At 36.8% G+C, this 13,431-nt stretch overlaps 1 protein-coding gene and 1 long non-coding RNA gene across 6 annotated transcripts in view; one reads left to right on the forward strand and one right to left on the reverse strand.

The window, feature by feature from the left end:
* LOC105299161 overlaps positions 1-13,431 on the reverse strand; it is a 70,537-nt gene that overhangs the window by 33,086 nt on the left and 24,020 nt on the right. For all 5 annotated transcript variants that reach the window (XR_896502.2, XR_002782914.1, XR_002782912.1 and 2 more), the window contains exon 4: positions 8,251-8,403. This is a non-coding gene — a long non-coding RNA (uncharacterized LOC105299161). The remainder of the gene's footprint in view (positions 1-8,250; positions 8,404-13,431) is intronic.
* Positions 1-13,431, forward strand: part of MYOZ2 (myozenin 2) — a 25,490-nt gene that overhangs the window by 4,896 nt on the left and 7,163 nt on the right. Inside the window, exons 3-4 of the mRNA XM_011370771.2 lie at positions 8,287-8,456; positions 11,994-12,123. Of these exons, the coding sequence (XP_011369073.1) occupies positions 8,287-8,456; positions 11,994-12,123 (300 nt within the window). The remainder of the gene's footprint in view (positions 1-8,286; positions 8,457-11,993; positions 12,124-13,431) is intronic.

Below are 13,431 nucleotides of genomic sequence, written 5' to 3' on the forward strand. Positions count from 1 at the left end.
CGAAAGAGGAAAACGAAAAAATTCCAAATGGGTTTCAATATTAGTTTTTTAATATACAGAAAATTATTATTAAGCTTTTTATCAATTGTATTCTTTTCAGGAATTATTCAAAGTCATAGTCTGGACTATTATCTTTGACATACATGTTGTATTATGTGGCAACGTATTTTTCATGGGCCACTGTTCCGTCCACACAAGCCCAGTCTGCAGACAGGCAGCGGAAGCAGAGAAACCCTCTTGGGGTCCTCCAGGCACCTCAGTAAATGACAGGAGCACCCCAAAGCAAGTCAGTTTTAGTTAACTTCCCTGCAGTGGTTTCGCCTAGCCTACCAGAATGGCAGCTGCCAGTGAATCATGGAGAAACAGTTTTAAAAGATCCTTTGTCTTACTGTAATTATTTGTATGTGGGTGTGTTCATGAACTGTGAATTAGATCCGCTGATCAAAATTCCAAATTAAAAATACAGAACTACCTGTGTGCACATAAATCTTGGTTGACTTCGTTTCAGAATGCTAACTCATGAAATAAATGTGAAAAAAAAAAGTTCCTTTGGGAGGAATTTAAGTCCAGCGTCTGCTCAAATGACTACACATTGAAATAAGGTTTGAAAAAGGAAATGATCACATTTTCGACTGTTGATCATAACTGATCACAATTTCAATAATTGATCACTGATATTCTCATTTGGTCTCCAGTACTCATAGCAATGTGGCTCCACAGGATGAAAAGTGAAAGAAAAGTATGCTCAAAAATGGAAATATTTGAACTTTTCTTTGTAAGACTTAAAATCTTAATTTAATGACAAAAATATTGTACAGTTGAGGATACTGAGAAAGAATATTGGTAACAATTATTTAATATCTCTAATAGATTAAAAGTGGTGGTTTTTTGTGGAAATTATGTTACATGGTGATTTTTTTTTATAATTAAATATTTATTCAAAGATAATCATCGATTTCCTTGAAATCGTAGCAAAATATAATAGATGAAGTCCCATGAACTCTGAAGAATAAACGGGAAATTGTGGATCACTAAAAATGACATCAAGAGGAAAGTATGCCTAGCAACATTATTTTCATAGATGATCTAATGCCACAAAGACAACCTTGTAATCCATCAGGTCAAGGACATGTATCCTGAATAAGTTATATCACTTATCAGGCATCCAGATTAAACACGCACACAGTCAGGACTGTGCACAGGGCTCCGCAACGAAGGCAGGGACCAGATGAACTTGGACGTTCTTCACTGTGAAAGTTAAGTGAGGAGAGTGTTCATACGTTAGATTCCCCAGGCACAGACGGTCTGAACTCCCGCTCCAGTTACACCACAAATTTAACTACTGGAAGGGAAGGGAAGGGAGGAAAACCTAGGGGAATTCAGCTTACATCTTCTGTTGTTTGTCTGTGCAAAATATAATGACTTAAGATGTGCCTGTGTCTACTAGTATGCCAGTAAGTATTTAACTACTGGTTCTGTGTGTGTGTGTGTGTGTGTGTGTGTGTGTGTGTGTGTGTGAAAAGCCTTAGTTTGTAGAGTTTGTCAGTTTCTGTGTTATAAATACTCCCACCATAGCCAATTTCAAGCTACCATCAAAGAGGCACTGCACGCGGAGTTGGGAAGAGATGTGCGGTAACACCTGACATAGTATTCCACCAAACAGATACCCTAGATATAAATAAGGATATTAAAAAAAAGAGCAGAAATAGTAAAAAGTAGTAAAAGATTTAGAAGCGATACTTTGAGTATTTATAACTTTGTTTTAAAATATCATTTATCTAATTTTAAAGTCTATATTATTTAATTTTAATAATGGTTGTGTTCACTGGTTGCGGCTCACAGAATTCCTGAAAATGTACCCACCGACTCAAAATTTTGGGTGTGTAGCCTTTACAGACTGGCTTCTTTCACTTAGCGATACACACTATCTTTTCACGGCTTGACAGCTCTTAGTTAAACTTATTATTTTGAGATAATTGTAGTTTCACATGCAATTTTAAGAAACAATGCAGAGCCACCCCGTGTGCCTTCCCCCAGTCCCCACCGATGACAGCATCTTGCAAAACAAGAGTACACCACCACCACCAGAACGCTGGCACCCAGACAGTCAAGAGACTCCTGCCGACCACTAATCTGCTCACACACACACGTATATACACACACGTGTACCTGTTTCATTTCAAGAATGCTATATAACTGGAATTGTACCATACATAACCTTTTGGGATTGGCTTTTTCCACTCAGTGTAATTCCCTGGAGATATGTCCAGGAGTTGCACATTTCAAGAGTCTGCTCCTTTATATTGCTGAGTATCATGATATACGCGGGCCACAGTGTTTTTAACCATTTATCTATTGAAGTACATCTGGGTTGTTTCTGTTTTTATTATTATTATTAAGAATAAAGCTGCTATGAACATTTGTACATAGGTAACTATGTAAGTTTTCGTTTAACTGGGATAAATGCCAAGTATTACTGGGAGTTCTATGTTCATTTTTTAACAGAACCTACTAAATTATTTTCCAAAGTGGCTGTACCATTTTACATTCCAACAGCAATATATGAGTGGTTCAGTATCTCCACACCCTCCCCAGCATAAGGTGCTATCATTATTTCTCATTGTAGTCATTCTAATAAGTGTATAGTAATATCTCATTGTGGTTTTAATTTGCATTCCCTAGTGGATGTTGAATATCTTTTCATATGCTTATTTACCATCTGTGTATCTTCTTTGGTGAAATGTCTCTTCGTGTCTTTTGCCTATGCTGTAATTGGATTGCCTGCTTTTGTACTGGTAAGTTTTGAGACTTCTTTATATATTTTAGCCCACTGTCAAATGTCTGTTTTGCAAATATTAATTCTCAGTTTGTAGCTTGTCTGTTTATCCTCTTAACAGAACCTTTCTCACAGCAAAAGTTTTTAATTTTGATGGAGTCCAATTTATCAGTTTTTCCTTTAGTGGACTGTGCTTTTGGTGTCAACTTTAACAACACTTTGCCCAACCCTAAACCCAAAGGTATAGTATAGTCATGTGATTTTTCTTCTTCAGCCTGTTAATTTGGTAAATTACATCAACTGACTTTTGAATATCGAACAGCCTTGTTATCTCCAGGATAAATTCCACTTGCTCATGGTGTAGAATCCCTTTCACACATTGTTGAATTTCATTTACAAGCATCTTTCTAAGGATTTCTGCTTCTGCATGCATGAGGGACATTGGTCTGTAACTTTCTTTTCTTGTGTTGTCCTTGTCTGGTTTTGGTATTGGGGTGGCACTAGCTGAATAATGAATTGGGGAGCAGTCCCTCTTCTTTGTTTTCAAGCAGAGATTATGTAGCATCAGTGTTAATCCTCCCTTTAATGTTCAGTAGAATTCTCCAGTGAAACCACCTAGCTCTAAAGATTTCTTCTTTGGGACATGTTAAAATGACAAATTCAATTGCCTTATAGTTATAGGATTATTAGATTATTCACTTCATATTGGACGAGATGGTAATTTGTGCTTTTCAAGGAAACGTTCGGTTTTTCCTAAGTTTTCATATTTATGTGAATTTATGTGTAGCTTGTAGTATTCTATTATCCATTTGCCATCTGCTGTGTCTGTAGTGATAACCTGTTTTGTTCCTAATATTGGTAATTTGTGTCTCCTATATTTTTTCTGGGTCAGTAGAGCTAGAGGTTTCTCAATTTTATTGATCTTTTCAAAAACCAGCTCTATGTTCAATTGATTTTCTCTATTGTTCTTTTGCTTCGGGTTAATGTGGCTCTTATTTTTCTAGGTGTTGAGGTAGAAGCTTACATCGTTGGTTTGAGACTCTTCCTCGTTCTTTAATGTGTGCATTTAATGCTATAAATGTTCCTCTCGCACTGCATTAAAAGTGTCCCGTACATTTTGATACGCTCTACTTTCATTTTCATTCAGCTCGATGAACTTTTTATTTCCCTTAAGACTTCTTCTTTGACGTAGGGATTATTTAGACGTATGTTGTTTAGTTTCCAAATGTTTGGAGATTTCCCCGTTATCTTTCGGTTATGATTTCTAGTGTGATTCCATTGTGATCAGAGATCATACTCTGTGTAATTTCAATCTTTTTTAAAGCTGCTGAGGTTTACCTTATGGCCTGGGATATGCTCTGCATGGGTGTATGTGACATGGACCCTTGAACAGAATGAACATTCTGTCGTTGCACGGCATAGTCTATAAACGTTCTATAAATCAGATCACGCTGGTGGATGGTATTGAGTTCTTTTATATCCTGGCTGATTTTCTGTCTGTTCTATCACTTGTTGAGAGAAAGATGTTAAAGTCTCCAACTATAATTGTAGATTCATCTAATTCTCCTTTTAATTCTTCCTGTTTTTGCTCCATTTTAGCTGTTTTTGGTACATGTGTACTTAGGATTTCTAGGTTATCTTCAGAGATAGATTGATACTTTAATCGTGATATAATGTCCTCTGTCTCTGGTAATTTTCTTTGATCTGAAGTCCACTTTATCTGATATTAATATCAGATACCACTGTGCTTTCTACTGATTAATTTTGCTTGATGTATATTTTCCAGCCTGTTACTTTCAACTTGCCTATTTTGTTATATTTGAAGTGAGTTTCTTGTAGGCAGCATACAGCCAGGTGCTTGACTAGTTTCTGTCCTTTAATTGTTGTTTTTACAGGATTTATATTTAATGTAATTACTGATGTGTTAGAGTTTAAGTCTACCACTTTATTTTTTGTTTTCTGTTTGTTGTTTCTGTTTTCTCTGTTTTCTTTTACTAATTTTCCTATGGGATTACTTGATGTTTTTTAGAATTCCATTTTTATTTGTCTAGCGTTCTCAAGTATATCTGCATAGCTTTTAGTAGTTGGTTTAGGTATGTATGCATAACTCTATGTATGCATCATTTATCAAAGTCTAGTGATGTCATCACTTCAAGCAAGGTTACAGAAACCTCACCTACCTCATGTTCCTTTAGCCTCCTGTTTATAATTGTCTGACATATTTTTACATACTTTTATAATTTAAATTATAAATGTTATAAATGTAATTATATCAGACAGTGTTATATTTTTTCTTTTCTGTTATCAAACAATTTAGAAAACTTAAGAAGGGAAGAAACACTTATTGTATTTGTCCACCTTTTTCCTTACTGTATTCTTTCCTTGTTTTTGATGTTCTGGGTTCCTTCTTTTAGTGTTTCCTTTCTGTTTAGAGAACTTCTTTTAGCTATTTGCTATGTCTGAATGTCTGTGATCTCCCAAAATTCATACATTGAAATCTTAATGCCCCAAGTGATGGTATTAGGAGGTGAGGCCTTTGGGAGGTGGTTAGGTTGTAGGGTGGGGTCCTTGTGAATGAGATCAATGCCCTATGAAAGAGAACGTCGAGACCTGCTTTGTCCCTGAACCATGTGAAAACACGAAAAGTGAGCAGTCTGCCACCAGGAGGGCTTTCACAGAACCAACCATGCTGACCCCCAGATTTCAGACTCCTTTTCTCCAGAACTGCCACCAGACTTTGGTGATTCATGACAGCTCCCTGAACCATTTCCTCAGGGTAGATCTACAGGAAACAAATTCTCCCAGCTTTCCTTCACCTGAAAGGTGTCTTAACTCCCGCTTCGTGCCTAATGGGTATTTCGCTGGATGGCAGATCCTGGGTGACAAGTCTTTTCTTTCGGCACTTTGTGCCACTTCCTTCTGGCCTTCGCGGTTTCTGATGAGTATACCTCTCTCCTTCTCAGTTTTTTTTTCCACCCTCTTGGTAAGTTGTCATTTTTCTCTGGCTGTTTTCAAAATTTTTTCTTTGTCTTTAGTTTTTATAACTTCATGATATGTCTTATTGTAGACTTCTATAAGTTTATCCTCTTAGCTTCTTGAATTTGTAGGTTTAAGTCTCCTACCAAATTTGGGGTTTTCGGCCATTATTTCTCTGAGTACTTTTCCAGTGCCACCCTCCCCCTCTTCTTCCAGGGCTTCACTGACACAAATACTCTCTCTTCTGTTATAGTCCCGCGAATCCCCAAGGCTCTGTTCATGTTTCTCTTCAGTCTTTTTCCCTCTGTTGTTCTTACTGTATAATTCTCGTTGTTCTCTCATTTTAGATTCTTTCCTTTGTCTCCTCCATCCACCGAACTCGTTGAGTCCATCCACTGAACTTATTTTTGTTATTGTATTTTCAGTTCTAAAGTTTCCATTTGGTTCGTCTATTGTTTCCCTGACACAACTTTTTATTTCCTTGCTAAAGCTTTCTATTTTTTTCATTTGTTTCCAGAAGCTTTGTAATTGCTCTTTGAAACATTTTATTATGGCTGCTTTAAAATCTCTGTTAGATAATTTTAATATCTTGGTCATCTCGGTGTTGGCATCTGTCTTTTTTCATTCAGTTTGAGATCTTTCTGGTCTAAGTAATTTTTTTTTTGAGCCTAACATGTTTCATGTTATGATCTGAGACTCTGGCTCCTATCTAAGCCTCTCTTTCATCGACCCTGTCCGACACTGCGTTAGCAGGGGGAGGATAGTGTCACCTTGTCACTGCTAGGTAGAAAGGGAAGTCCTGGTTCCCCAGTTGGCCCCCGCTGAGACTTGAAGGGGGGGTGCCTCTAAGTTACTGTTGAGAGGGAGTGGGAGTCCAGAATCCCCCCGTGGTCTCCACTTACTCTGCAAGGAGTGACTGGTCCCAGCTTCCTGGCTGGCCTCTCTGACCACCCCTGGGAGAATATTGGGGCACCTTATTACAGTCTCGAAAAGGTAAATTCTGGGCTTCCCACTGGGACTTTGACTTTCTGTGTGTAGTATTTGGCTGAAGTAGAGTGTTTATTGTTTAAAAGTTTTCTGCCTTGCTAGACTGCTCCTTTCCTGGTCTTTTGGCTAGAAAGAACAGACTTTTGCTGGAGTTTTTTTTTGGGGTCTGCACTTGTTGGTGTTTCTGGGTTGCTAGCACCTTCAGCTCCTCAAGGATAAATAAAATTAAAGAAAACCCGGAGAATTCACAACCATGTTGTTCCTTGGGTCCCTAGCTTGCTGAGTCATGTTTCAGTCTATGTTTGTTTTACATATAATGTCCAGGATTTTTAGTTATACACAGTAGAGGTATAGGGAAAAGTCTATCTACTCTATCTTCCTAGACGCAGAAGTCTACATATTACGTTTTTATAATTAGTGGAGCTCCTTTTCACATAACTCCAAAACATTAAACAAATTGATTTTTTTCAAAGCAAAATGTAAACGAACATTAATTAGTAATTCTGTTGTTTTATTCCTAAACACCTCCCAAAGCCTAATTATTAGGATTAATTTATCACATTCATCAAACAATGTTCTTCCAATCAATCAGAATAATTATTTATTTTACTAGTGCCCTAATTTTTCTTCCTCTCCCCTTAACAGCTGTCCGCAGTGGAACTTAGTGGGTTATACAGAAATATACTCTTGATTAAAGGAGCAAGTGGAGGGGTTTCACCCACTTTAGATTTTAGAAAAGCACTTTAGTACTAGAAATAGAAAACAACACTAATTTACTAAACATACACTGTATGTAAGGCACGGGGAACACAAAGACCGAAGCACAAAAAAAAACCCAAACATAAAACAGGGTCAAGTAATTGTGATTCAATGCTATGGGAATACAGAGAAGGCATGAATAATTATGAATAGCGATTTTAGAGGGATCCAGAGCAATGGCACTTATGCTGGACTGGAAAGGATCTGTTACTTCAAGACATAGCACCTGCCTTCTTCATGCTGGGCTCCAGGGTGCCTGATGCAGAATGAATAGCATTTTGACAGAGACAGGGAAACAAGGTGGCATGGGTGGAAGGGTGGGCGTTCTAGGAACAGGAACAGCTCAAACCCGTACACAAAAATGTGGAGAGCAAAACTATAAAGACAACTATAAGCTGTGCTGTTTAAAAACTCACTAAGCAAAGGAAGAATAAATTCTCCTGGTAGTAATGACAACTTACTTTTCATTCACTCTTTCTATGTGCCAGGTACTGTGCTAAATGCTTTATATAAAGCATTTATTTAATCCTCATATCAACCCTATGTGGTAGGTATTATTACTATTAGCCCATTTTAGAGATGAGGACATCGATGTTTAGAAAAAATAACATATCTGTGATCATAGAGTTAGAAAGTAGTGAAACCAGGATTCAACCCAAGGCACTCTGAGTAAAGAGCCTACATCTCAGTCACCACACTCGTGTACAGCAGGCAATAAATTACGGAATTTAGAAAAGTGATAAAATGCTTACCTTGGGATTTTCATGCACATGAATATCGTTTTCCAGTTGTAGATGGCATGGACCTGGGCAAAAAGGTCAGCATCCCCAGAGACATCATGTTGGAAGAACTATCCCATCTCAGTAATCGTGGTGCCCGACTATTTAAGATGCGGCAGAGAAGATCTGACAAATACACATTTGAAAATTTCCAGTATGAATCAAAAGCACAAATAAACGTATGTATAACTTGATCATGTGGGCAGCATTTCTAAATTTATACATATGACTAGATTCCCAAATGAGTATTCTACGTATTCTCTTTCCATTGATCCTGTTAAGACTTTTCTTTTTTTCATAACAATGGATAGTGTAGGTGGGTAAGCAAAATAAGTATCACGTTTGATTGATTATCTTTTTAGTTCAACAAAGCATGCAGATTTGGCACTGAGGAACTGGCCTGAGCTGCTAAGAGGAGGTGAGGGAGGGGAGACTGGTGGCACTAAGAGCTTACACGGCCTTATCACCACTAGTTAAATGTTTGGGGTGGAAACACTTCCAAAGCACAGGGCGTTCCACCAATCAGTGGAAGCGTTTTACTGGCTGAACACATCTGCCCAATGAAACGTGCCAGGGACCACGGACTTGATCTCCTCTCACAGCACTAATCCCACAGCGTCAATGCTATGTTCATTTAGACCGCCAGTTACAGGGACTGTAGAGGGAGGCATTCATGACAGGACAACTAGCTCTGGGGACATGGCTTTAAAACTAAAACACAAGGCACAAAGAATCAAAAAGGAATAGTGTGCTGGTTCTAAATTTGAAGCGATGGTGCTACTACAACAAATATATTTTATTTACAAATATATTTTATTTACTGAGAGTTTCTTCCTATAGCTTTGAAAAGGCTGTATGTTTACTTATGAATTTAAACCTGAAAACTTACCAGCTGTCATCACTAAGTTGTTCTGAATGGACAGCTCATTTCTTTACAGCAAACAGACTGATTTCACTAAGATCTTTTACCGTAATTACTAAACACCTTACAGAACATCCATATCCACAAACATTAAAATTTTATTAATTCCCAAATTTATATTTTCCTTGTTATGTTTCTGGGTAAATGTTGAGAGAACATCTTAAATGTTTTTTCCACAATAATGAGCATCCTTCAACACCCATGAGTTGAATCTAGTTATAATTATAATTTAGATAGACATCCAATCTTACTCAAGTACAGCATTTATATCTATGAGAAGTGATTTTTCACTTGAAGTCTTGGATAAATGTAATGCTATGTTACCCTATAATTATCTCCAGTATCCTCTTATCAGGAAAAATCTGCTGCTAATACAGTATGAGCCTAAAATAATCCCTGTCTCAGCTGACGAGTCTGATTACATAATCATATTCTTTCAATAATGACAACAGAGAAGAAGCTTTAAAGAATAACATAAATTAGGTAGCTTATGGGAATTCTTTGAAAAGTTCTCTGCAAGTCCAAACATCTGAATGAATGAATAATGCCAGTTTTCATAACTTACACTTACATCTCTAAGAATACAGATTTAATACTGTGCTAGAGGAAAGTAAAATGAGGTTAAAATGTCCTTATGAACACAACATATCCTCTCATCACTAGTATTTCAAATTATTGACAATGATCTTATATATCTTTAGTCAAATTTTTTGGTTATACAGAAAATATGTAAGAATGTGTTGATAATTTTTCAGTATTCCTAGAAAACTGAGCACTAAATAAATTAGTCCAAAACATACATATTGAAATAAACAAATGCTGATAAATAACTCAGAGCAATAAACAATAGTAATGCATGCAATGAAGTCACATGTCGTTAAATTACATAACATACTCTCAAGTCTGATGACAGTCATCCTCTCTTTAAAAATGAGGAAGGTAGCATCAGAGGAAATGTACTGATTTGACTTAGGCAACACAATGAAGAAGACTGAAAGCCAGCTCTCAAAATTCTAGAGTTCCTGACACCGACACTTATCGTGGTGTAATGAAGGGAGCTCTGGCCTGGAGCCCAGAGACCAGGGCTTGGTCCTGGCTTTCCCACGAGTCATGTGGGAAAGTTATATAGTTATATAACTTATATAAAGTTATATAGTTATATAACTTATATAAAGTTAATGTAAAGGTTTCTTTGCCCTGCTGCCCTGCGTTCTCATCTATAAAATAAGAGAATGGATGCAGATGTTCTCTGAGGTGCCTTTGGCTTTGATGGTGTGTGTTCTCCGGCCTTGCTTCTGGGGGACAGTGAGCCACATTACATGATGGTATGCTTGCTTTATCAGGGCTCTAGCCTGCAGCTTGGAGCAAGCACTGTTAATACGACAGGAATTTAAAAAATAATATTAGGTTCGGGTCTATTTCCATTCATTTATTTATACTTTTGGCAAATATTTAGTGAATTCCTACTATGTTCTAGATACTACACTGGAAGCTCAAAGATAAACGAATATAGCCTTATCTAGTGATGGAGACACAAAAACAACATTAAAAGGTAGCAACTATTCACTTGTAATCTAGTTCTTAAATCATCTGTGTAAGATTTATATCACATCAAACTAATTGAATAAATTTTCTGAAATGAGTTTTTGCTGCTTCCTTTGAGCTACAGATGTTGTCAAAATAATTATTTAACTTATACTTATATATTCATTTTATAACAATGTTCAGGACATCATTAGATGAAAATATAAACCAGCTCCCTGGTAATCAATGCCATTTGTTCAAATATTAAGTACCATTTTAAAAACAGAAAAAAATAAGTGCAGATTTGAGCCTACTTTCCTTCCCAGAATTTCAAGACACACAAGCCTTAAATGACATAAAGAATAACAATAGGAAATGTGCATTCTTAAAAAAAAAAAAAAATGAAGATATAGTGCTTGCTACAAAAGCCAATCTCGAAGCTCTAGTTCATGAACTGATCAACTTCTTACACAAAAAGGCAGAAAAAAGAAATAGGTGAAGAAAATAAGCATTTAAGGGAAAATAAAACAGAAGAGCGATTCATGATAATATACATATATTTTAAATAACTTAAATATATGTATTTTAATAACTTTTACTATGTATTTGGCACAAATTATAGAACACACTTTTGAAAACTCTCTTATTTCTATTGATATTTCACAGAAATCACATTAAATACATCATACATGTGCTTAAAACGTATATGTTTATAACCTATAAGATACAGCTTTAGTTTTATTTTACTTATAGTCAACTTAACTGAAATAAAACAAAACATAGTTTCATTTTTCTTTCCAACTTTTCCTAAAAGGAATCACACATGACAGAACTCTATAACTTAAAGCTTATGTCATAATTAAAATAAGTCATGACCTAACTATGACAAGACTTTGTATACTTAACAGTGGAGGTACTGGTCATCTCCTGCTAATTAATGACTAATTAGAAAGAGCTGATTTTCCTGCTCATCATTAGTCTCCAGGAAGAAGTCTATACAGATGGTCAGTATTACAATTCTTAAATTAATGCAGGTAGAATGATTTGCAAGTTTCGGTGAAATTCATTTCATGGACACATTTCAGAAACTTAGAAAAAGTTCAATAGCTAAACCAATGGCCATGTAAGTCATTAAGGCCCTATGAAACGATGAAGTGACATTGTATTTAAATTCTAAATATACAAATGTAAGCTTGCACATATGATATTTCCTGTTTGTGTGTCTAATATTTTTGAGTTTTCAGCAGAATTTATTTTTGATCAAATACAGCACAGTCTTGCCATGCAAAATGGGAAACTGGATGCAAGTCACCTGGAAGGCAGTTCACAGCAAGCCCCCTTCACTCCTCCCAACACCCCAGATCCACGAAGTCCCCCAAACCCAGAAAACATTGCACCAGGTAACTCATCACCTTATAAATGGAATAATAAAATTGCTGTGCACTTAAATATATGACTCAAGTCATTTGGCTCCTTCAATAAATGGTATCTAAATGATACAGCTTGTCTCATGTGGGTAAGGTCAAGATCAAGGTACAGATTTAGACCGAAAGGAGTCATGCAAAACATTTACAGTGGTCTTATTATATTCTTTCAGATTGTCCACTGTATTATTGGCAATCACCTGTTATATTAAAAATTAAGTCATCTGTACTTATATTTAAATTCTATTTGTATGGGAGGGTAAATTTATGAAGTGCTAATGATATATTTGTCTTCCTTAATTTTACAATAAGTCCATGATATATTTATTATAATCCTCATTTACACATTAAGAAATGAGGTTACAAATGGCTACGAGTCAATAGTAATTAATCAAGAATTAAATCCAGGTCTGGTACCCAATTTACAGTTATGTGATCGTTATGCTTATGTGTGAAGACAAACTAGGAAAAAATACACAAAAATAAAATAATTGTGTTATGGTAATGGAATTTCGAGAATCTTTAAAAAGATAAAATTTAAAATTTTCTAGTTTCTATATGGCTGACCTCTGACCAACTTTAGGAAAGGAGTCAGAAACAAAATGTGGCAGCAATGAAAACGGAGTTAGGTGTGTCGTACAGCAATGGCGACCCTGCTTTCCTGGGGAGAGGGGCGTGGCCACAGAGAAGCAGCATCCTCAAGTTAAGGCTTGAGATGGGAACTGGCAGGTGACAAGAACTGCAGAGAGCAGGCTCCGGGAACAAATGGAACAAGTAGGCACAGGGGACACAACAAGCTTCAAGTAGATCTACATAGTTCTGGAGAATAAAACGGAAGAGGAAATGTCAGGTGAGGCTGGACAGGCCGGTAGGCACATGTGTGTCATGCTGAGTAGCTTACATTTTTGTCCTGGGAGCTGTGATAGCACTGAGGAAGGGAGTGAGTGACAAGATCGAGTTTTCTAGGTGAAAGGTCCTGGGGTTGGGGGAGGAGGTGCAGCAGTGTGAGGGGTGCCTGGGAGAGGGGCTGAGAGCTAAAGGATTAGTGAAGGCTGCAGTCCAAGCCCAGGCAGAAGGACAGTTGTCATGGAAATGAGGAGGACACAAGGAATTTTCTAGAGCAAGGTTTCCCAATATTTTCTATGAAAATCACTTACATAAGATTTGTAAGCCATACCCGAGACTTAGTGAAGCCAAATTTCTGGAGAGAAAAGCCCATTTCCAACATTTTAAATAGGTACCTAACCTAAGGCAAGTCAGAAACATGAAGTCTGAGGGGCACTA

Source organism: Pteropus vampyrus, unplaced genomic scaffold, assembly GCF_000151845.1.
Source record: "Pteropus vampyrus isolate Shadow unplaced genomic scaffold, Pvam_2.0 Scaffold174, whole genome shotgun sequence".
Lineage (NCBI taxonomy): Eukaryota > Metazoa > Chordata > Mammalia > Chiroptera > Pteropodidae > Pteropus > Pteropus vampyrus.